The sequence below is a fragment of the Suricata suricatta genome, chromosome 7 (assembly GCF_006229205.1).
Source record: "Suricata suricatta isolate VVHF042 chromosome 7, meerkat_22Aug2017_6uvM2_HiC, whole genome shotgun sequence".
Taxonomy (NCBI): domain Eukaryota; kingdom Metazoa; phylum Chordata; class Mammalia; order Carnivora; family Herpestidae; genus Suricata; species Suricata suricatta.
In genome coordinates, this window is record NC_043706.1 from 144,844,587 (window position 1) to 144,868,626 (window position 24,040).

Sequence of the window (24,040 nt, forward strand, 5' to 3'; positions counted from 1 at the left end):
CCGGGTCCCCTGTCCCCACCCCCGCTGTCTGGCTGGAGGCCGCTCACCCAGGTGGGCCCCACTCGGCGGGGGAGGGTGGGGAAACGCAGACCTCAGCTCTCAAAGGAGGGGCATCAGAAGGAGTTTGGGGTGAGTTTTACGAGTCCAGAGGTTAACAACCTGGTTGTCCCCTGTTAATTTCCCTCACCGGGTTACATGGAGTGTCCAGGCCCTGGAACCTGCTTTCAAAATACTGTAGACCTGGAACAATTCTACCAGTATGCTCTTCTAGAACACTGTAGGTTGCAATCTCTGTAACAGTTTATGAACATGTTTTCCAGATTGTTCTGTAAAATCTTTAAAAGCAACAGAGTCTTTTCCCAGCAGGTGCTGAGCTGTGAGAAGAGCATCGGCCTTTGGCCCCTCCTGTCTTTGCCAGAAGAAGCTGAGGAGGCTGCCAGGTGAGCTCCTGGGGCCCCAGTGACCTGACCGCCAGCCTCGGGAGGTGTGCCGGCCAGGCGGGGGGCAGGGGGAGGGGGGACCACTGAGTGTGGGGGTGCAGGGGAGGTGATGAGGACAGGTGAGTTCCATCCTGGGGCCCCAGCAGCCGCCAGCCTCGGGAGGTGTGCCGGCCGGGCGGGGGGGGTGGGGGTGGGACCACTGAGTGTGGGGGGGCAGGGGTGGTGATGAGGACAGGTGGGGGAGGGGTGCGAGGAGCCGGTGACCGAGTGAGGGGCAGGGCATTGTGAGCTGTGGTCTCCGCATGGGGGCCGGGCCGAGGGCCGGGCGGGGATGGCGTCCATTCTCCATACGTAGTGGGCGATTAAAAGTTTTGTATCTGTTTGGGAAAACTAACTTGCAGGTGAAGTGCTTTGCTCAGTGAACCATTAAAACAACTGTGCAGAGGCACTGATTGGCCTTTGATCATCGTGTGTCTTTAAATGTTTTGTCTTTCAGAGCAGGTCACTCCGAGGTGGATGCCTGCAACTCTGTGGTTACAGAAATCATGTCTGAGCTGTGTCACCACCTGCCTGAGGGTCTCCGTGCTGCCGGTGACGTGGGCAGCCTTCCCGTGGAGAGGTGAGTGTCTGGGGTTGGATCACGGGCACAGACTCTGCCGTTGTCCATGTGTCCGACTTGGCGAGTGCGTGGCGGCATTAGACCCCACGTGGGGGCGCCTCCGGGAGAGCGCTTGCGCGCCCTCTGTCCCCCACAGCCCAGCGCGGGGTCGCCATGCCCCTGGAAGCCCACCTCCCGGGGAGCCTGGCCGGCGAACACGCCCTGTGAGAACTCGCGCTCTGATCCCCAGGTGGCCCCAGGTGATCCGTGAACTCTGCGGCATCCCGGTCCCGACGCTGTTCTGTCCCAGAGCCGTGCTGGAGGTGCTCGCCGTGCTCCGAAGCATCAGCGCGCACTGCGCCCGCGTGTCCGGCCAGGTGGCCGCCTCGGCCGAGCTGCGACGGCGGCAGTGGGCGGAACGGAGGCTGCGCTCCCGCCAGAGGCAGACGTACCTGCGCATGCTGAGCAGGTGCGCGGCTCCGGGGCCTGCTCTCAGGGGAGCTCGGGCACGTGGTATTTTCAATACGGTTGCAGTGTTGGCAAAGGAGAGTACGGTGTTACCAGCCCAAAGGGATATTTAGATTTTAAATATTAACAGCAGGTTAACCTGGGCATACCTGCCTTTTGATTTGGTCCCGTGTGCGTTTCAGGATGTGCTGCATCCTTAAGAAATTACAATTTTGGACAAACTTCTAGCATTTGGGGTTGAGTGGTATTTGTATCTGTAGGGCTTTTAACAGTGTCCCTTGGCTGCTTCTGAAAGGTAGCACCCAGTGACACTTTCACCAGCAGTCTGCAAAATGACTGTCACGTCACATCCTTCCCCAAACGGTGTATTTGAAAAAATTCTCTTCCGTTTCACGGGCGAGATCGTACCTTCCTTTGATTCTGGTATCTTTGAGTCCTGGAGACACTGAGCATGTTTCCACGTAAAAGCCATATGTGTACTTCTGATGAGCGTCCTCTGCCAAACATGGAGCATAGGAAAGATGCTGGCCGGAGGCACAGAGACCCAGAGCCGCACAGGGTGTGGGGCCCGCCAGCGCGGCCGGTTCCTGGCCACCAGGAGGGGCACTCCTGAGAGGGGGCGGGGCTGGCAGGTGGCGAAGGGCAAGTGGGGAGGGGAGGGGAGGGGAGGGGTGCATCAGGAAACCTCCACAGAGGCAGCCTTCTCTTCAGAAGTTTGAATTTCAGTTCCCTTGAAAAAATTATTGAAAAAATGTTTTCATTAATGAAAGTGAAAGTACTTGTGTTTGTCAAATTTTAACTGTTCATCTCCTGTTTTTAGTATTAAGCTTCTGTCTCCTGTGCTTTACCTGATTTTATTGCTGATTGCACTGGAATTGGTCAACATTCATGTGGTTCGTGGAAAAACTACTTATGAATATCAGCAGTATCTAAAGTAAGTATGTCCTACCTACAAGAAATGAAACTATGTTTTGCAAATTTTTACATATTGTTTTTAAAACCCCACAGTCTTGGTTGGCTTTTCACTGTTTTTCTCTGAATTGTGGTACAAGTATGTGAACCTTTTAAACTAACACTGTGTAGGCTCATTTCAGAACACTATGTGACGTGCTTGTGAGTGCTTTCAGAACTCCTCACTCTGTGCAGTGACACCATGTACCTCACATTTAAATGAACATGAGGGGGCGCCTCGGTGGCTCAGTCGGTTAAGCATCCAACTTCGGCTCAGGCCATGATCTCAGTCTGGGTTCAAGCCCCATGTCAGGCTCTGTGCTGACAGCTCGGAGCCTGGAGTTACTTCAGATTCTGTGTCTCCCCCACCCTGCCCCTTCCTGGCTCGCTATCTGTTCTGCCTCTCAAAATAAAATAAAGACATTAAAAAAACATTAAAAAAATAAAATAAATGAACATGAGGGGCGTCTGGTGGCTCAGTCGGCTGAGCATCTGACCTTGGCTCAGGCCATGATCTCACGGTTTGTGAGTTCGAGCCCCCTGTTGGGCTGTGTGCTGACAGAATGCGGTCTGTGCCTGCTTCAGATCCTCAGTTCTCTCTCTCTGCCTCTCCTCGGCTTATGTTGTCTCTCTGTCTCTCTCAAAATAAATAAACTTAAAATAAAAAGATAAAATGCACATGGAAACGTGACCGACGTTTCCTTAAAGAAGTGTGGAGCCTGCGTGGGAACAAGGGCAGCAGAGCTGCAGAAGGTTAATGGCCGGTGGCTTCAGGTGCCGCCCCAGCTCAGCCCTGCTGAGGCTCCGCTCCGCACCGGGGGGTCCTCGGCAGTGGCTGTGTGGGCACGCAGGGCGGGCGGGAGCAGCGCCCTGGGGCATTGTCAGATACACCTCCTCCCCAGCTGAGAACAGCTCTCTAGACCAAGGATCTGGGGATTTTTATCATATTATTTTTTTAACTTTGAAAATACTCGGAATTAGACTATGGAGAACATTTTAGACCACTTGGCCGACTGGAGAGAACTTGGAAGATACAAGCGTGACCGGCTCCCTCCAGTCGGAGAGGAAGGACGTGGTCGGTTCGGTAAACTCCTGTGAGCAGCGCTGCCGGAGCGGAAGGTGCCCGCGAGGCGGCGGCTGCAGGCTTGCAGGGGCATCGAGGAGGGCAGGCGCCGGGCGCACAGGGGCCGGGATGGAGAGCAGCCCGTCCCGTGCGTGTGCATCCCGTGGCGTGTAATCCCCGTGGTCTCTAACACCCTTTCTGGAGCCCAGGTCTGTCTCCTAAGCCACCTCATCTGACCGGAGAGCGAGAGCAGGCGGCGGGGGTCTCCAGTCCGGGCTTCCCAGCATCTCCCTCTGACTGGCGCTTTCTCTCGGATTTGGGGACAGAAACTAAGGGCAATAGTTTGAATTCCAAAAGGAGAGTGCATTTAAATCTTGGGACTGTTTTTTGGTAGCATCAATAAAGTAATTTCTTTTTGTTAACACAGGTTCTTAAAGTCGATCCTGCAGTACACAGAGAACCTGGTGGTCTACACCAGCCAACAGAGGAACAAGTGGAGTGAAGCGATCACTCTGACACGGACGGCTCTGGTGAAGGTTCGGACGTTCAGTGCAAAGAAACAGATGTTAATACATTCGGCCAGGAAATCCACAAAATCCAGAAAGGAGTTCTGGAGTGTGGAGAGCACCTGAAGGTCAAGATGCTTTTAGTTCCATCCAGAAACCCAGTCCACACAGGCTTTATTTACCTGCGTGGAAATTTAAAAATCCAAAGGTAGGGTGGCTTCCCAGGTCTCTTTGGCCAGGGACCAAGTGCCCTTTCTCTGCGGCTCTCGGACTTGCTGTTCCTGATCGGTGTGAACCCCAGGCTGGGTCCCCTCCTGGAACCAAGTGGCCACAGCCGTGTGGTGCCCCCAGCATGACACCGTGTCCAGGGGCGGGGGAGCTTTTCACCCACATGTCACCCAGAGGACCCTTGAGAACTGCCACCGTGGCCAGGATCCTGCCTCCTGTACCACTGGCCAGGCTGCAGGGGTCCAGTCCGAGCAACCACTGGGGCACAGAGAGTGAGCCTGGGCCAGTCCGGCCTCGTCCCTGGACCCGGGAGTGAGGTTGGACGATCCGGGTCCCACGGGCGTGTGTCTGGGTGAGGGGACCCCGGGGCAGGAGTGGGGAGGGACAGGGTGCAGCCGCCCCAGTGCAGCTCAGAGAGCCACGTCTGTGCCGCTTCTCCAGGGCTCCCTGTGCTGCCGCAGTCGTCTGATCATCTGGGAGACCCGCCGTCTGTCTCCGTGGCAGCTGCAGAGCCGGCAGCTGTCGGGGCCCCCGCGAGGCTGTCCCGGACCCCAGGTCTGCGTGCGCGCTAGGCCACGCACGGTGGACCACGGACTCCTCCCTGCCTTCCAGACCAGCCAGCAGGGTCTAACCCACAGCCCTCCAAGGAAGGACATGCAGTACGTGTGCTTCTGGCTGCTTTGCTGTCTGAGAGCAGTGCCGAGGAGACCCTGAAGGGAAGGGACGGTGCTGTGGGATGACAGACATTCCAGCACATTCCGTCCATCCCTTTGCCAACTCGGTACCCTTGCCCTACCTTTCTTAAACTAAACTCCTGGGTGAAGACTGAGCACCGAGCTTCTGCCGCTGTGATGCAGCCTTGCTGTGTGCAAGCGCAGACCCCGAGTCGCACGAGTCGGTGTCTGCTCCTAGGACTTGTTCTGTGGCAGTGTGGCCGTGGCTGCCTTGGCCAGACTCTGAGCGAGGATGTATAGGATTGACCACTCTTAGCCCTGCTGGTGCTGGAGCTGGAAAGGAAAAGGGGAAATACGAACTGATGTATGTACCAAACCCCTGACGAAGCAGGTGGGGTGCCTGTGCACCCGGTGAGCTGCAGAGGTTGGTATTAAAAGTCCTCTTTTCTCCTGCACCTTCATGTTCCTCTGCCCTCAGCCACTCCCCTGCGGGGTGACCCAGGCTGCTTTCCCTCAGGTTTCTCTCCAGTCTTCCTGGTTTTGCCGACTAGTTTCCCCTGGCTCTGATCCTGGGGCGTGGGGATCCCCTAAGTTCCAGACGCACTGTGCCCTGCCCCCGTCTGGCTGCAGGCTGTCCCCAAGCAAGTGGGGAGCAGTCACTCACACCTTCACGGCCAACCCTGCTTTGTCTTTTTGTTCATCGCATGAGGCGTCCAGAGTAGCCAGTGGCCTCTCAGCCCGCAGGCTGGTGGGGCACTTGTGTCCCTTCGCAGAAGCTTCTCGTAGGAACCTTCAAACCAGCAGGGTCCCAAGTTATGACGACAGGAACTGTTGCCATCCCCCGTGCGTCCGCTGCCCGTGTGCTCTGGCAGTGAGGACGTGCCGTATGCGGGGTGGCAGCTCGGGGCTCGAGGCTCGTCTGGGGGGCCCGCGGCCAGCCTGCACGGACCCGTCCCCCTCCCCCCGCGCTCTCCTGCTGGCTGCCGAGGCCGGTGCGGCCCACGGCTCCTGGCCGGGCCCCTCGGAGGCAGTGCTGTTAGAAGCGCTGCAGCTAGGACGGCTTTCCGAGCCGTTGACGGGGAGCAGTCTCGTCTGCGGTGGCCCTGACGCCAGTGTGAGCACCCACGCGGGACACGACCTCTGCACACGCTCCTTCCAGGAGGCCTGGCCGCCCCCTCTTCCCCAGGCCTCGTCTCTGGTCGTACTCCTTCGCTGACAGCCTGTCCCGTGGGCCTGCTTTCCTGTCGCTCCGTCCTCCTGGCCGCCGCTCTGTCCTGGCGACGTGGACAGCAGTGTGTGGTGCCTGCCCTGGCACGGGCCCCTGGCGTTCCGGGACAGAACCCTGGTAATTATTCTGCAGATACCTGGTCCCCTAGGATGGCCCTTCACTGCTGGACCCCGGGCCGTCCTCCTGTAGGTCCCCCTTGAGAGGCTGTGACGCGACAACTAGATAGTATCCGTGTTCTTGTTTAGCAAGGACTTTCTCACATCGGGCAGCTGGTCATTGGAAACCCTGGGAGACTGGGGACCCGATGCGGGCTCGGTGCCACAGGGACTTGTTCGAGCCCGTGTGTGTGTGTGTGTGTGTGTGTGTGTGTGTGTGTCTGCAGTCTAGTGGCGAAGCACCCCAGCAGCTGCCTGGCCTAATGAGTCTGAGGGTCAGGTAGCGCTCTTACCGGGGCCACGGCGAGTGTGGGCTGGAGCTGTCCCAGGCTCCAGAGGAGCGGTGCCTGCAGGATAATTGCTGCGGCCACTGTGGGTGTCAGTCCGCACTGTCACCTCCACGGCCCGGCCTGCTGCGGGTGTCCGTCCACACTGTCAGCTCCACGGCCCAGCCCGCTGTGGGTCGCCGTTCATACTGTCAACTCCACGGCCCGGCCTGCTGCGGGTCCCCATCCACACTGTCAGCTCCACGGCCCGGCCTGCTGCGGGTCCCTGTCCACACTGTTAGCTCCACGGCCCGGCCTGCTGCGGGTGTCCATCTACACTGTCACCTCCACGGCCTGGCCCGCTGCGGGTCCCCATCCACACTGTCACCTCCACGGCCTGGCCCGCTGCGGGTCCCCGTCCACACTCTCAGTTCCACGGCCTGGCCTGCTGCAGGTGTCTGTCCACACTGTCATCTCCACAGCCCGGCCCGCTGCGGGTGTCTGTCCATACTGTCACCTCCATGGCCCGGCCTGCTGTGGGTCCCTGTCCACACTGTCCACACCACGGCCCGGCCCACTGCGGGTGTCCGTCCACACTGTCACCTCCACGGCCCCGCCCGCTGCGGGTGTCTGTCCATACTGTCACCTCCATGGCCCGGCCCGCTGTGGGTCCCTGTCCACACTGTCCACACCACGGCCCGGCCCACTGCGGGTGTCCGTCCACACTGTCACCTCCACGGCCCCGCCTGCTGCGGGTGTCTGTCTGCACTGTCATCTCCACGGCCTGGGCCACTGCAGGTCCCTGTCGGCATCCTGGTCAGGTGGCAGCAGCTTGCACACCCACTGCTGGGCAGTTCCGGACCCTGACCTCCTGCAAGGCTGGCAGTTTGGTGTTTCATTTAATGTCGTAACGGTTGCTTCCGAAGCCCAGAAGCAGCTCCCTGGTAACCTGCCTCTTTCCTAGTGGCAGTGGGCCTAAGACAGAAACAGCTCTTCTTGCAGGGTGTCCTGGAACATTCCTTGACCCCTGGGTTCCTGGAACCTGCAAGACCGTGGTTCCCTGCATTCTCATCATGCCGTGTCCCACCCTTTGATTTCATGTGTTCCATTCAGACAGCTGGGGCATTTCTCGGTTCCTATCCGCACACGCCGCCCACAGGTGGACCGGCCCACCGGCCCACGAGGTAGCTGTGGCCTCCAGCACGGACTGAAGAACAGGAGAGGTGGCCGGCCCGCACGCAGGCCCGTGGAGGTGAGCTGCCCTGCCCCGTGGGTGAACGCAGACCGCAGTGGGCCTGGTGGCAGGCGGACAGGGAAGGCCCCCTGTGGGCTGCAGGCTGAGGCTGGGGGCGGCTCTGATCTGAAGGAGCCACGTCTGGGGCAGCGTCTGCAGCCGAGCTTACGATCTGATTAAACGTGCGACAGCCCTCGGCCGTAGGTTTGTCCTTTCCCCTGCACTAGGCCTTGGGGCCAGGGGCCCCAGCTATGCCCTGGGAGAGAGGGTCTGGGCCTGTGAACCGGCTCGGTGCGTCTTCTCGGGGCCCGGACACTTCATACAGATGCCCTTGGTAGCGGAGCTGCTCCCCGACCACGGAACTCAAACAGACGCGTCCTCTGACGTGTTCCGGGGGGCGGGCCCAGGCCCGCGTGCTGGGCGCGGCTCCATGAGCGTGAGGTCTAGAGCCCGGGCCCTTCTGCCGTCCAGCACCGGGGGGGTCCCGATCCTCTCGTGTGCTCCCCAGCGCTCTGCTGACCCAGGCTGGAAAATCCGACAGTTATTTTCTTGGGTGGAACTTTGTACTTTTCTGAGGGTCGACGCACTTAGCTGTGTGGGAGCAGAAAGAGGCAGAGGTGACGGTCCATGAGGGCTCCTGGCAGCAGCCTCAGGAGCGGCCAGCCTCAGGCACTGGAGGACAGCCCTGCGGCCAGGGGCTCTCTGGGACTCGGGGTTGGAGGCTGCCAGAGCCCACCCTGTGCACCCACTGCAGCTCCTCCAGTGACCCCAGCCTTGTGCTCTGCAGACGTGTCGGGGCGCCCCCCGCAACCGGAAGTGTCCTGGATGCCCACAGGACCTCTCTTCCTGCCGGAATGGTGCCTAGACCCTGGCCCTGTCCACTGCTCAGGGGTCAGGCGGGCAGACCACCTGCAGGACACGTTCCTGGGTGTTTCTGGAAAGCAGCAGGAGGAGGCCAGTTTCTTAGCAGCAGAGCAAGCACCTGGGCATCAGCCTCCGCCCTGCACTGTGGGCTTGGCCAAGCGCATGGCCGTTGTCCTGCAGGCACAGAAACTTGACTGTCGTCAGCACACCCAAGGCAGAGCCGTGCGTCCCACTAACCATGTCCGAGCTCACAAAACTAATACCACAATGGCGATTTGTTGGTTTGCAGTCAGAAGCATCGTTCACAACCAGCTGGTTCAGGTTTGCATGAACGCGGACCCGGTCCCTGCTCTGTGCTGCTAGCAGCCCTGAAGGCTGGACATGAGCCCGTTCCTCCCTGGGCGAGTCGGGGACAGAAGGGGCTGGACTGGCAGCAGCGAGAGCAGGTGCAGTGAGCGCTGTTGCACTAGATGCTGACGTTCGCTCGGGCGACGTGGGCGCTCCCTGGGCGTGGCATGTGGGTTGGTTCCAGCAAACCGAGGATTTCAGCAGATTCACGGGACGGGAAATAGTGTGGAAGAAAGATGCTGACGCCAGGCCAAGGTGGCCTGGAGGGGCTGCCCTGGGCCGGCCCCCCGCCCCCACGCCCCGTCCCCACCAGTGGTCCCAGCACAAGGCTGGCTGTGGGGCCACCTTGTGCCGAAGCCCCCGTGGTCACACGGGTGAGCGCTGCGCTGAGAAGGAGCCACCTCCCCTGCAGGGTCCGTCCTCCGGATCCGCCACCGCCCGTCCTCACGGTTCCTCGCCGGCTGTGTCCGTCCCGGGGGCCCCGACTCAGCGTTTCCCTCGTGCTCCTTAGACCCCCGTTTTCTCCTACTTGTTTGGCTTCTCACCTCCTCTATCGAGGCTGTCCAAAGGGACTCAGTCTCTTTCATGTTACTTTACCAAGTAATTTTTCCCTGTTCTTACTTCCCATTAGGTTATTCCAGGGGGAAGTCTTGCTTTTCTCAAACAAGATGTCCAGCCAAATTGCTTTCCCAAACCCAAGAGTTCTCTACCCAGCGATGAATGACCCAGCACTTAGGAGGCACAAAAAGGTGCAATCGGATTTTGTTCTAAATCACAGATTATTTTCCCCACTTTTATGCCTGCGATTCCCAACTATTTCAAGCTCGGACCTTAAGACTCAGCCGGCCTCCTGGACAGCTTAGTGCCAGCTCCTCGCGGCCGCCCTCCGCGTGGCCTCCTCCTCCCTGAGTCCTCCCTGAGTGCGCTCCTCTCGATGAAGGGTAACTCCAGGACCCCCTGCCGGTCCAGGAGCGTCAGGGCAGACGCCTGCACGCGCCTCACAGTTCCCAGCATCCTGCCACCTCCGTGCTGCCCGCACGGGTCCTCGTCACGGGCCGCTTGCTCGAGCCCTAGCTGTGCTCGCCGCCCCCGTCCGTCCTCTGGGCCAGAGAGCTGTGTTCCCCGGCCGCCAGTCAGTCACATTATTCCTCTAAATAAACACCTCTGTGCACAGCACCTGGGCTCCTTTCCTGGTGTCCGAGGCTCCGCGTCCTCAGTGTGTGGGAGCGTGCCTCCCGGGTCACGTCCTCGTGCGTGGTCGTTTCCACAAGTGAGGACGAGAGTCGGCATCACGGAAGGTGGGGAACAACTTCGTCTCGTCCCTCCTAATGTTCCACAGAGTCCTGTGTCCCTCACCGGCTCTCACAGAGATCTTCTGTTAGTCAAGGACGTTTCCTTGGGATATCCACTTCTGGGCAAGGAGGTAAAGGAAATAGTTGGAAAACCAGTTCCACCTGAGACCCCTGGGCACATGCTCTGAACCGACACGCGGAGGGACCAGAAAGCCTGTGTGGGACAGAATGGAGAGCGTGAGAACCCAGAGGTCTACGAGAGTGTAGCCGATCTCGCCTAGAGGCTTGTGTGAGGAAGGCTGTCGGGGTGAGGACCTGAGGTCTCAGGCCGCCCCTGGTGGGGAGACGGGAGCCCTGGGAAGCTGTGTCCTTAGTTCCTTCAGGTGACCTCCGATGAGGCTGTGTGACAAAGGACACACAGAGCTGGCCTCTTGGCAGAGAGACTGCATAGTTACCTGGGACCCTGTGCTCAAGAGGACTGTAGCTTCTGGGCTGGCTCCTCTTTGGTGTCATCTTCTGACACTTCCTAGTTTTATCTCTGAACTTGAATTTTGTAAATGAAGTGTGGTGGGACCGTGGGTTCTTGTGAACTAGGAGGTACCTGTTTGCCATTCCTCGCTGCCTTGTCTGCAGCAGTGTCTATGATGCCAGTGGGCCCATGGTGCGTGGGGGTTCAACGAGGCTCAGTGTGGGCACGAGGTAGGCACGCCACTGCTCCTCTGTGCCCCTGGAGGCAGGCTCACTGACCTCCATCCAACTGCGGAGCTTGAAGCCCCTCTCACCTGTGGTCTGGGGCTTGTCCTACCTGCCCAGGGGCCCAACAGGAAGCATACCTGTCTGTGCCCCTATAGGTGAACCCACGGACCCCTGTCCTGGCCATGGACCTGGATTAGCCCTGCGACCTGGCTCCAGGCCCTCTCAGCTGCCATCTGGGCCGGTCCTGCCTGCCCAGGGGCCACGTGGGAACCACACTGGTCTGCACACCTGCTACAGGCCACCATCTGCAGAACCAACTGCAGCTTCTGAAGGAGGTCCGTGTCCCACAGGGCTGGAGGTGAAAACTGAGAACCAGGAATGCTCTGCTTGGAAGCGAAGAAGAAACAAAGATCCACCCAGACAGATGAAAGCTGGAGGTTCATTATCACTAGCTCTGCCTCATAAGAAATGCTGAAGGGAGTTCATCTGGAAACTGGTAAAACTACAACTTATAAAACTTGCTAATAATGGTAAATGTAGCAAATTCAGATTCCTCTAATAGGTAACAGTGGGATATGAATCACTTGGCTCTGGTATAAAAGTTAAAAGACAAAATAATAAAAATAACTATAGCTACAATACTTTGTTAATGGACACATGATTTACCAGATGCAACATGTGACACTGGTAGCATGCACTGGGGATAAAAGTGTAGGACTGTGTGTGAGTGAGTGACTGAGGTGTTCCCAGCATAAATGACTGTTGTCACTATCGGCCACTTGCCATAAGTCTCACGGTTTCCACAGAGTCCTCTCTAATAGACCCACACAAGTTACAGAGAAAAGATCAAATTAGGCCACTGCACGCGTGCACGCACACACAAATCAACAAGTCACAAAGAAAGACCGTGAGAACGGAAGAAAGGAATAAAAGTACTGCAGAATCATGAGGAAACAGTGAACAAAATGGCAATAGTGAGTCCTTACCTACCATTAGTTACTTTAAATGTAAGTGGATCAAATTTTCTAGTCAAAAGACACAGAATAGCTGAACGGATTTCTTTTTTTTTTATTATAATTTTTTTAAATTTTTTTTCCATAATATTTTATTGACAAATTGTTTTCCATACAACACCCAGTGCTCTTCCCCTTAAGTGCCCTCCACCATCACCATGAACGGATTTCAAAAAAAAAAAAAAAAGCAGACACCACGATACAACATGTTGCCTACAAGAGACTCACATCAGTTGTGAGGACACACTCGGCTCGCGTCAGCTGTGAGGACACGCACGGGCGGAAAGTGAGGGAACAGAGTCAGGTTTTCCTGCACACGGAACCAAAGCAGAGCAGGGTGGCTGTGCTCCTACCGGACAAGGTAGACATTCACCTAAAACTGTCATAAGGGACACATCAAACAGTGGTAAAGGGGTCGATTCATCAAGAGGGTTTAATAAATGTGAATACATGTGCCCAACACCGGAGCATCTCAACACATAAAGCGAATGTTGAGAACGAAAGGAGGAACAGCAAATCAGCGGTGTCAGGAGACTTCAGTCCCCACTTCAACAACAGGCACATTGTCCAAAGTCAATTAGGAAACAGCAGACTTGGTAACGGACCAGATGGAGCTCACAGGGAACGTGCCCTCCAGCAACAGCAGGGCGTGTGGGGCCCAGAGCACGTCTCCACGCATCTAACAGGAGTGAGATCACGCCAAGTACCTTTTCCACTCAGAATGGTGTGGGACTAGAAATCAATAACAGGAGGAAAACTGGAAAACTCAATCTGTGGAAATTGATACACTCCTGAAGAATCAATAAAGAAGACATCAAAAAGGGAATAAAAAAATGGTCTCAAAACTAAAATGGAAACACATCATCCCCAAACTTGCAAAAGGCGGCAAAAGTGGCTCCAAAGGGGAGTTTCTAGCGATAAATCCTACATTGAGAGACAAGATCTATGAACAACCCCTCTTTACATCCAAGGAAGCAAAGAACAGACTAAATCTAAACTTAGCAGAACGTAGGACAGATAAAACAGATAAATGAGGGACTGAGATGACGTAGAAATAGTGAAATTAGGGTTTGGAGGTTGTTTTTTTTAAAATAAACAAAATTGACAAAACTTTAGCTAGACTTACCGAGAAAGGAGGGAGTGAGTCCCGATGGAAGAGGAGACGCTGCCGTTGCCTCCGCTGCACCGCAGGGGATGGTGGGAGACTGCCGTGAACAGTTACACCCCCCCCCCCCACGCACACTGGACGACCTTGAAACGCAGCCCGCGTCGCAGAATCAAGGCCAGCATGTTTTTTATGTGACAGGCTGGACAGGGGAGGGCGCTGATGGCTCTGGGAGGCACGCTTTCCGTCTGAACCAGCATTTGCTTCACATACAAAAAGAAAAAAGAAAAGAGAAAAAACACAGTGTTCTTAGAGGCACAAACAAGGAAGCTAGCAGAGCCTTCTTCCTTCGTGCCGCTGCAGGAGGCGGATGCCGCCCCGCCCTTGCCAAGACCTCTGTGTCTTCATCCCCAGACCCTGCAAGCAGGGCTCGCTCCGTGGGCACAGGGGGTGTGCGGACGTGACTGAGCCCCAGGCCTCGGCCCAGGGGGGTCAGCCAGGGTTCCCCAGAGAAACAGAACCCGCAGGACCCTGGGTGGACTTGGAGATCGGCTCGGTCGGTCTGGAGGCTGGCACGGCCGGCGTCTGCAGGGCCGGCTGGACCTGGGGCAAGATCTGGTGTCCCGGCACGGGGAGAAGGTCTTCCCCTGTGTGGAGGCTGCGTGGTGGCCGTGCAGGCCTTCGCACACGAGGGGGGCCCTCCGCTTGCCTGGGCCCCTGGCGGCAGGTGTCCGTTCACCTCGTCTTAACCCAGTCACCTTGTGAAAAGCCCTACTGCCACACCCGGGCACGCTCTGAGGGAGGGCTGGGGATTCCGACGTACAGATCTGGGGGCCCGGCCCCCCCCAACAGAGACCATGGAGGCAAGGAAAAGGCTTCCCAGCTGCCCACCTGGGTCTTCGCTTTGTGCTGGGCCTCAAGAGTGGCGCAGCCGGCCCTGGACACCCAGCTCGATGGCCTGGGCAAGAAGCCAGCCTCCTTGAGGGTGTCCCCCACAAGGTCCTGGGCGCCCCGAGACCCAGTGCGTGCCTCCCAGAGGGTGTAGTGTGGGACTTTTGGGGCAGGTGCTGGGCGGGGTGGCGGGGCCCTCTCCCTGCTGACCGGGACACACTCACCAGCACCGCTGCAACGCTGCCTTCCTGCAGGCTCAGCCCCGGGTGGGGTCTCCCGTCTCCGAGTGGGCCTTGTCCCAGCCGAAGTCACAAAGGGCTTACCAGCACCAGGCAGACACTTTGACTTGCTGAGGGGTGACGTCACACAGGCTGGCTTGCTGGTCCGAGTCCCTGTCTTCCCAGAGCTGGATTCTGCTCCATCACGGGGACTTGGCCCTCGGCGTGCCTCACCCTCCCCAGCTGCTGGGTCAGGTAAACGAGTCCTCTGCCTCAGGTTAGAGGTGACAAGTGACTTGGGGTCAGTCCAAGGAGCACCCTTCGGAGTGCGACTTGAAGCAGCTCACGGCCTGTGGACAGAGAGGCCTGTCTGCTCCCTCGCCCCACTTGCCACAGGTGCCCCTGGGGCTGATGGCAGCGGCGTCCCCCCCACCTGCTTACCACAGGGGCGTCCTCCCCTGCACCTGCTCACGGGATGCCCCCACTGCTCAGGGCAAGGGCATCCCCTACCCCATCCCCCCCAGCTCAGGGCAGGGGCGTCCCCTCCCCCCACGGCTCCCAGGGTGCTCCCCCACCTCCAGGCTCAGGGCAGGCCCCCCGCTGCCCACGATCCCATCCAGAAGGGGGCTGTCGGTCAAACTGGTGTAAACGCGGTTGTTCATGTTTTGACTTTTGTTCTGCTTTTTAGATATCTGGTTGGGAAGCAACTCCCAGGAGCAGAGTGGGTTTCCCAGAGCAGCGAGGACGCCATAGTGACAGCGTCTGCATTTCCTCCAGGACACACGTGGCGGAGCTGTTTAGCAAAGGAACAGCAGTGAGACCTCCCGGCTGTGGCCTGTGACGGCTGCCCCAGAGGTGAGCGTCTCTGACTGTGGGTCAGGTGACACTGTTGACAGGGGGGACGTGTCCCCCCGGCACTGCTCACACACGGGGGACGTGTCCCTCTGTCCCTGTCACTGCTCACACACGGGGGACATGTCCCCTCCGTCACTGCTCACACACGGGGGGAAGCTGTCTCTCCAGCCACCGGGCCGGGATGAGGGACAGGGCCCGCAGGACCTTCGCCTGGTCAGAGCGGGGCTCACCATGGGTTCACTGACTGACTCATCACTTACCAGGGGTGAGGAGGGAGCGTAGCCCCTCCGGCTACGGAGGGCAGGGCAGTGGCGGTCTGAGCTGTCTGGGGGGGGTGGGCGGCAGGTGCGCATGCGCTGCGGGGAGCCCCCAACAGCTGGCCGTGGCGAGTGCCGACGCCGGGTCCCACCCTCCGGTACCGCGAAGTGCCTTCTAGAAGCCGGGCCTGCCTCCCCGCCCGCCCGTGGGAAGGGGCAGCACCGGTGGCTTCAGAGTGTTCGCGGAGGGTCTGAGTCAGAGCTCGGGTTTGTCCATGCGAGTCCCCGAGTGACGGCGGCCGCTTCCAGCACGTCATCTACGTGCTTTCACGCGAGAGTCTTCAGTGTCGGGTTCAAAACGCCGTCTTGAACTCGGTTTGTGAAGCCACGCCAAGAGCCGCCCCCTCCAGGCTGGCCACCACCGCGGAGCGAGGAGCGGGGGCTGGGGGCGCGGGCGGAGAAGGAGCGCAGCCTGTCCTGTCCCTGCCGCCCCCCACCCCCCCGCCCCCGCCGTGCGCGCGTCCCCGGGAGGGGTGGCCACGCGCCTCCGCCGGGTGCCCTGTGTAAGGGCCCTGCATCCCGCGAGGGGACACTGCAGGTGCTTGTCACCCAGAAACAGAGCCCGCGGGGACCAGGAGGGGTGAGGAGGGAGGGGCTGGGACGTGAGGAGGGAGGGGAGGAGGGGAGGGGAGGGGGGCTGCGCGGGGTCCCTGCAGGCAGGAGGGCCCCGCCCGTCCAGCGCTCCAGCACCACGTTGCCGAAGGTCCCTGCGCCCTCTGGCACCCCCCCACCCAAGACGGAGGGCGTGGCTGAGGAATCGGGGCTCCCCTCCCGCGAGAGGCTTGGGGCGTGTTTCCTGTGGGATTGGATCTCGACTCTTTCTTCCCTCGCTGACGATTCAGCTTCCTGTGGCTCGGATGCGAGTGACGTGAAAACAGACGTAACCTGTCACTGGGGGTGCAACATTCCGCGGGGGTGGCCGAGGACCCCTGAGTGGTAGGGGAGACCCCCGGCCTAACGCAGAGGGGAGGACAGAGGGCGGCGGGCAGAGGCCCGGCGGCGGGGGTGGGGACAGAGGGCGGCTGTCAGCGGTGCCTGTCCTCCTCCGCGGCCGCGGGCAGTGTGGGCCGAGACCGGGGCCACCGCGGCCCTCCTGGCCGCCTCTCCTCCGCCCGTGGGGTACACTGCGAGTCTGTCTCGTGGTCTGGCCTCGTCTGCCCGGACATGGGGTCCGCGGTGTGAGGAGGGAGAGAGGACAGGTCCCTGGGGACCCTGGGGACCCGGGGGGAGAGCCCGGAGAGCCAGCCGAGGCGGAACACAGTAGTAGGACTGAGCTGGAGTGCGGGAGGGCGCCTGGGGAGGAGAGGTGCCCAGAGAAGTGACGGACGGAGGCCTTTGGCACCTGGGCCATGATGCCGAGCAGCCTGGGAGCCCCGGTGGTGGTGGAGGCTGGCGGAGGGAGCACGTGTGGCCCCGTGGGGCTCCGTGCTGAGGGGGCGGGTTTGGGGCCAGGAGAGCTGGGGGCGTCCTGGGGCTCGGGGAAGTGCCAGGATGGCGGCGTGGGTGGTGGGCTACGGTTGGGAGGGCTCAGGAGGGGGGACAGGGCCACAGCAGGAGGGGCAGGGGTTCAGTGACCGAATGGAGGTTCTTGGGGAGGAGCAGCGTTGCAGCGGGGAAGAGGTGAGCAGGGCAGGGCGGGCACACCAGTCCCCGGCCCAGCACCTCCCAGAGGTGGGAGAAGCAGGTGGCTCTGGGCTCCTGTCCTGCCCCTGGGGAGGCTGGGCGACCCTCAGTTACTGGCTAATGGGGTGCAGCCTGGGAACGGCCTGGGAACGGCCAGGCACCTGATGACAGCAGGAAGCCCATTTGCCTGGTGTTTGTGTGACCGGGAAGGCACAGCGAGAAGGTGTGATGGCCGCAGACACCCCCAGGGGACCGGGAGGTGCGACATCCAGCCAGCAGACAAATGGTGGGGATGCGTCCAGATGGTGCCGGAACGTCCAGCTGCGCCCCTGCGTCCCTCCCCCGCCCGCAGTTCTGAGTACACGTCTTGCTGCCGAGGCCCCCGTGCCAGGCTCTGCTTGGCACGGATCCCGACGGCACCCCCCGCCTTCTGCCGGTGCCTAATGAGCAATCCTCAGATACCCTGGCCCCGCGGGTCCCCTCCCATGGCCTCTGCCTCCAGGACTCCGCGTGGACAGGATAGCTGTGCTCCGTGTTACCGTGAACTCGCGGTCTTCCCCCCACGGCCCGCTCCACGGTTGGCCCCGTTTCTCGGCTGCGTGCTCCAGGTGCCTGGGGAGGCAGGAGGGGGGCCCGCCCAATCCGGGCTCCTGCCTGTCGGGGCCTCAAGGATGCAGGGCCACAGCCCAGGGCGAGCTGGCGGGAGGCAGAGCCTGCGGGCGGGGACGGGGCCAGCTCACTTCCCCGGAAAGGACAGAGGTCCACGGGGCCCTCCCAGGATGGAGAGAGTGAGACCACGGGGACACCGACCCCTCTAGACGTCGTCTGCCTTTATATCCTCGTCATCATCAACCTGGAGACCGCCCAGCGAGGCAGCAGCCACTCTTCACGTGGATGGGTTCCTACCCGGTCACAGAGCTACCGAGCGGGCCAGGGGCCGAGCCCCGGCCGAGAGACCCGGTGGGCAGGCTGGGCGGTCAGCAGGGCCCTGACCTGGGCTGAGGCCTGCAGTCCCGTGAGGATGGAGGGGTCTGAAAGCCAGGGCACAGAGGCCGCGCCTGGACAGCCCGCTGGGCTGCGGCTTCGTCGGCACGGCAGGATCGGGAGCCTCGGCCTCCATGGGAAGGCCACACATTTCCAAACTCCCCTGGGTCTGGTTGATGGCTCCCGTCATTCCCGGGCTGGCCGCTGACTGGCTCCAGGAAAGGACTGGCGGGCTGCGAATGTCTGGGGTGAAATGGTGCTCTGGGGACACAGGACAGAGAGGAACAGTGGCAGGAGAGAGACGGTGTCCCCAGCTGAGGTCTGCGGAGCCCCACCTCTTCCCGGGCCCGGAGGGTCGATGTCCTCCGACACGGGTTTCCACATGCCCAGGGTCTCCCCTCTGACCAGACAGCCCGGAGAACCACGTGGCTGCAGGCCAGTGACCAGAAACACCGGTTCCTCCTGTCCCCCTGGAGCCCGGCCTGTGGCGCCGTGGGGACTGGTGACAGAGTTGTTCTGGTTCTGCAGGATATGACAAACAGTCCAGGCAGCTCGCCGACTAAGGGGTTCTGCAGAGTCCATAGTTAGTAAAGTAGAGACGAAAAGAGAAAACAGAGAATCGTGTTGTCAGGAAAGACTATTAATGTGGACTGAACCTGTGAGCCACACAATATTTAAGTTAAGTCCTTTGTTGTCTGTCACTCGGAAATAATTGGTCTGTGAGGTCTATGGCAGTCTGTCCTGCTGGGAAATAGTAATGTATATTATGGGAAGCTCAAACATGAAAGAAAGTGTTCCTTAAATAAAAAAGATAATTTTACCCCTAAAATGTATTTGTTGAATTTAAATTTTTGAATGGGTAATAATTCGCATGGTTTAGAAATAAAAAGCATGAAAACGTATTCAGTGTAAAGTCTGCCTTTCGTCCCCGCGCCCTCTGCCCAGTTTCTCTGTGTAAAAACTCTTCCTAACCCGGGCACCCAGGTGGCTCAGTCGGTTAAGCGTCTGACTCAGTTTCAGCTCAGGCCCAGATCTCTCCGTTTGTGAGATCAAGCCTCGCGTTGGGCTCTGCACTGAGTGCTCAGAGACTTCTTGGGGATCTTCTTTCTCCCTCTCTCTGTCCCTCCCCAGCTTGCTCGCTCGCTCTCTCTCGCTCGCTCTCTCTCTCAAAATAAACAAATAAAAACTTAAAAAATTCTTTTTTATTGATTTCCTGAACTGGTGCTCTTTATAGGTTAAGGGTATGAGTTGTGATTACATGTGCACTTCGTTTGCTGATGCACAACGTGTGAAGATGTGTGCTCACTTCGACTGTCCCTGTTTCTTACACTAGCCGGAGCGTACTTACTGCATTTGCTCCTTTGCTTCACAGTGTATATTGGAGGATCTCCCATATTCGGACCTCTCCATTTTTTAAACCTGCATAGTATTCCATTGTGTGGATGTTTCCTACTGATATACACTTAAGTTGTTGCAAATCTTTTATTGTAATAATTGTGGACTAAAAGCCTTGCATATATGGCATTTTGCACATAACATTAGAATCAATTCCTACTAGAAAAACTACTCAAAGGCTATGTGCCTTTGTAATCTTACAGCTGTCTCCAAACTACTGTCCATATGGTTTATAAAACTTACTCTCATAATGTATGAAAGCAGCTCTATGTCCACGGCCTCATTAACTGAGTGTTTTGCCCACTGGATAGGTTTTCTGTTATTCGTAAGGCTGAGCATCTTTCTGTGTTTTCACTGGACTGTCTAGTTAAAGTGATTTCCCGTTCATCTTTCGGGTTGCTAATCTTTGTCTCTCATATTGGTTTTTAGGAGCTCTTTATAGATTACCGATATAGGTTGTGTTAGGAGATGACATATATATATTTTTTTCTTTTTTCTTTGTCTATCTTGACTTCTGCTGGCAAGTTTTTCATGCAGAAGTTTTGTTTTATGTGGTTGAATTTATAAATCCTTCTTTTACTGCATTTGGATTTTTAGCTTAAATTAACAGTTTTCCCTTGACTACAAAGTGATAAAGAAACTTGCCCATAATCTCTAATATGACTTTTATGATTTTATTTTTAACATTTATTTGACGTTTTGGAATTTATTTTGATGTGGAATGTGAGATATGGGGGTGGCTTTTATCTTTTATTTATTTGCTGGACAGCTACTTAGTTGTCTTAATGCCATTTATCAGTCATGTTTTCACCACTAATCTGAAATGTCATGGGCACTGTATGCTATTTTCTCTCATATTTTTGTGTTTACCTATACTTTTTATAGTTTTATGTTGTTCTGGACTTTTGTTCATGAGCCCGCACGGCAATGTTTTAATTATTAAGACTATTATATATGATTTAAGAACTCGTAGGGCTACATATTTTTCTTAACCCTTTCTCTTAGGATTTTCCTGCCTATTCTTGTTGGTTTCTTTTTCTATTTAAACATTAGGATCAGATTGCCCGCTCTTCTTCCTGCAAAAACAAAAACAAACAATAAAAACTAAAAAACCCCTACAAAGATCCAGAAAAACCTTAGTCCATCTTTATTTTTTTATTAATTGAATATTCATGAATACACTTTATAAGATAAGAGGGGACGGTTGATACTTTACAATATTGAGTCTTCCTATCCACTTGTTCAAATAAAATATTCCTCATGTAGATCTTAACTTTGTTAAATTTATTCCTGATACTTTTTCTTTGTTGGCTAATTAAATAGGGGTATTTTTTTCTATTATATCTTATAAAGTTGTTGGTTTCTTTGATTTTATACTCTGATATCTTACTGAATTTTCTTATTATTTGGTTTTCACTTGATATTGTCTTTTAGGCTTAGGTAGATATATCTTAACATGTTAAAACATGCAATTCTATTTTATTACAGTTTTTAATGCTGAATTTTACTAAATCCTTCTGCAGTTTTGATGAAGATGATCTCATTTTTAAAATCCCTTGGATCCATTGCAAGATGAAACAAAGTTCCCATCATCAGCTTTTGAAACCAAGGGTTTGAATTTTAGTTTGATCGGTAGTTATGCACAGCTGCCGCCTACGGCACGCATCACTCAAGCCCAGTTCTCCGTAAAGAGTCGCTGTTTTTTACACTGCACACCGGGACTTCATCTGCATCTTGAATTAATTTAAGAAAATACTGTAGCGGAACAAACTCAGAGCTAGTGCAGTCATGCCCACATGGAAAACTTCGCATTTCTCCTCTGAGTTTGGAACAAAATGCGTACATTATGTATACATATGTGTGAAGAGGAATAGAGCGTGTTCAGCGCGCCTCTTAAACCCCCTGAAGAAGGCAGGCGTGTGCGGGTGGGCGGGCACGGGCTGCCCTGCAGGTAAGTAGGCGACCACAAAATAAAGTCAGTAAATTTAAGTTGACATGATTCACACTTTTGAAGCCCCTATTAAGAATCAAATAAGAAATAAGCAAGCAATCAAGTAAGGAAATGTGAGTCCACAGATGCCTACTGGTAAGATGGACCTGCCTGAGCCCTGGTCTCCTTGGCAACCGTGGAGGGAGGGGCGGGGCCGAGGAGCCGCGCCTGCGTCCCCCTCACCTTTGTGCCCTGACCTTGTCAGCCCCCCTTCTGCAGGACCACCTTCTGGTTCTGCGCTGACCGGGAATCAGGAGCGGAAGGCATTTCTGCCGCCAGTGCCGTCGAAGGAAGCGGTCTGCAGGCTTTTAAAACTGCGTAAGGACACGCGACCATCGCGGCGTCTGGACTCACGACTGTCTAGCGTCACCGCCGCGTCCGGTGCTTGTGACGTGTGTCGTGGGGGCGTGTCGAAAGGCCTGCGCGCCGGGCCGGGTGCGCGCGCCTCTGCTCCGCAGCGAGGCCGGCGGTAAACGCACCGCCTCGAAGCTGGGGGCGCGCGGAGGACCACGGAATCGGGGGCCTGGACTTGGGGGCATGTTTTCCTTCCGCGGAGCCGCCTGCCGTCCGGATCCCGTCCGTCAGTGGTGACGCCCGGTGGGTGAGGGGTGCGACGGAGACCGCATGGCGCAGGGGCTCCCAGGACAGTGTCGGCTCACACAGCACATTCATGGTTGTTTAAACTAATCGGTGATTTCGTTAGAAAAAATGTTTTTATGTTTATTTATTTTTGAAAGACAGAGTGAGAGCAGGGGAGGGGCAGAGAGAGAGAGAGAGAGGGAGACACAGAATCAGAAGCAGCTCCAGGCTCTGAGCCGTTGGCACAGAGCCTGACACGGGACTTGAACCCACAAACTGTGGGATTGTGACCTGAGCTGAAGTCAGATGCGCCCCCCGGGTGTCTCAGCAGTGCTTTCTCATGATGCACGAGATTTAAAGCTTTGACATGGCCATGTCCCAAAAAGCCTAAGGCATCACCAACCACAGTAACACAGCTCGTCAGTCCAGCTACAACGTGGACTCAAACTGTTTTCCGGTTTTCTGGGCTTCTCTGAGAGCTGATTCTCCATCGCCGTCACTCCTGGATGCATCTTAAAAGGGCTTCCCGTGTGCGTGGGGCCGACGGCCCTGCAGAGGGAGGCCAGAAAGCAGGCGGTCGCGTGTGGATGGGGAGGCCACGGTGCCTGCAAAACAGCAGATCCAGTTTGGAGGCAGTGCATCCAGAGGAAGTTCGGGAGTGAGTAAACTAGGCTGGAACTGCCGAAGCCCGGTTCCAGCATGTTCCAGGGTGAGGGTGGCTGGGCACAGAGCAGGGCAGTGTAGGAGAGAGCTTCTTTGATGGTTTAAAGATCGCTTGATAGGGGCGCCTGGGGGCTCGGTCGGTTGAGTGTCCATCTTCACTCAGATCATGATGTCACAGCCCGTGAGTTCAAGCCCCTTGTTGGGCTCTGTGCTGACAGCTCAGAACCTGGAGCTGCTTCCGATTCTGTCTCCCTCTCTCTCTGCCCCTCCCCCACGGCTCGCTCTCTCTCTCTCAAAATAAATACTAAAAAGAATTTAATAAAAAAGGCTGCTTGATAAAGAAGCGGCTGTAAAGGTGGGGACAGAGCTGAGCACACCTGGCGGACGTGGCCACGCTGGGCTCTGTCCCCAGCCCCACTGACGAACTGGCTGTGTCCTCGGCTCCTGAGTGTCTCCTGTTCTGTCGGGAAGGTCTGCGGCACACACATGGGACCCAGGCGACCCCGCCACGCAGCCCGTGAGCTCGGTGGGGAGGACCCGCGGGAAGTCCACTTTTGTACCTTTAGTTTTGCTCTATGGAAGGACACGTTTCGATAGGGATTTACTTATTATAATATGACCAAGCGTTGGTCCACGCCTGTCCTGTGAGCCCAGCTTCTGAGAGTGTAACATAAATTTGCAGTCGAAGCGCTAGGTCTTTGCCTCGGCACGGGCTTCGAAGGACGGTCCAGACGAGCCCCCGCGGCAGCCAGGAGGACTGTGCGGCCGGAATCTCCCTGCGAGGAACCAGCCCACCGGCCTGGGCCAAGGGATTATGTAAAGTGAGTGTTATTTATTTATCTTCCTAGAAAACAGAAAACTCACTCTTACACACTTGCCATTCAGCTTGGCGGAGGCGGAGACGAGGTGGTGACACTTCCATGTATAAGGAAGGAGTTTGAAAACATTCATGGCAAATTGAAACTAATCTTCTTGACAGATATGTGCCCAACACGGGGGCGCAGCCAGACTCCTCCGGGAGGTGCCAGGGGCCGCGTGCGGGCCATCCCTGTGCCCAGCCCGTCCTTCACACGCAGGGACCGCAGGCCCCGCGCTGGGGCGGTGGCCGCCTGCCCTGCCGGTGGCCCAGTGGCCGCGGGACGTCGGACGGACAGACGGCTCCCGTTGGCCCCGGCCGAGCCCCAGGCGGAGGGCAGGCGGGCCTGCTGAGAGTGAGCCAGGCCCGAAGCCGAGACGCCAGCGACCCGCTCCTGTGACGTGGGACCGGTTCTCCTGGGGCCGGCGGCAGGGGGCGCGTGCCCACGGGCCCCCCACCGGGTGTCCTAGCCGAGCGGCTGCACCGCACATCGTTAGTCTGGGCTGCCACACGCACGCCCCCCTTGCTGCCAGCCCTTCC

The 24,040-nt window shown here is 57.2% G+C and overlaps 2 protein-coding genes and 2 long non-coding RNA genes across 12 annotated transcripts in view; 3 read left to right on the top strand and 1 right to left on the bottom strand.

Moving 5' to 3' along the window:
* The window catches only part of ERMARD (ER membrane associated RNA degradation), a 29,109-nt gene extending 18,910 nt beyond the window's left edge, over nt 1–10,199 (top strand). For 3 of the 8 annotated variants that reach the window (XM_029944717.1, XM_029944714.1, XM_029944715.1), the window contains 6 exons: nt 364–440; nt 937–1,059; nt 1,289–1,507; nt 2,327–2,440; nt 3,948–4,056; nt 4,696–5,383. In XM_029944717.1, the coding sequence (XP_029800577.1) occupies nt 364–440; nt 937–1,059; nt 1,289–1,507; nt 2,327–2,440; nt 3,948–4,056; nt 4,696–4,968 (915 nt within the window). In that variant the 3' untranslated portion in view covers nt 4,969–5,383. Of the gene's footprint in view, nt 1–363; nt 441–936; nt 1,060–1,288; nt 1,508–2,326; nt 2,441–3,947; nt 5,384–7,690; nt 7,830–9,654 lie in introns of those variants that run through there. The other 5 variants (XR_003910807.1, XR_003910808.1, XM_029944718.1 and 2 more) reach the window with 5 other exon arrangements.
* Nucleotides 9,700–14,376, bottom strand: LOC115296255. Its single transcript, XR_003910812.1, has 3 exons — nt 14,245–14,376; nt 13,151–13,392; nt 9,700–10,529 (listed from the first exon to the last, which is right to left on the bottom strand). It is a non-coding gene; the product is annotated as an uncharacterized LOC115296255 (long non-coding RNA).
* LOC115296253 overlaps nt 14,376–24,040 on the top strand; it is a 50,656-nt gene continuing 40,991 nt past the window's right edge. Inside the window, exons 1-2 of the long non-coding RNA XR_003910810.1 lie at nt 14,376–14,493; nt 14,927–15,093. This is a non-coding gene — a long non-coding RNA (uncharacterized LOC115296253). The remainder of the gene's footprint in view (nt 14,494–14,926; nt 15,094–24,040) is intronic.
* The window catches only part of LOC115296251, a 31,103-nt gene continuing 29,336 nt past the window's right edge, over nt 22,274–24,040 (top strand). For both annotated transcript variants that reach the window (XM_029944721.1, XM_029944720.1), the window contains exons 1-2: nt 22,274–22,639; nt 23,327–23,465. In XM_029944721.1, the coding sequence (XP_029800581.1) occupies nt 22,488–22,639; nt 23,327–23,465 (291 nt within the window). In that variant the 5' untranslated portion in view covers nt 22,274–22,487. The remainder of the gene's footprint in view (nt 22,640–23,326; nt 23,466–24,040) is intronic.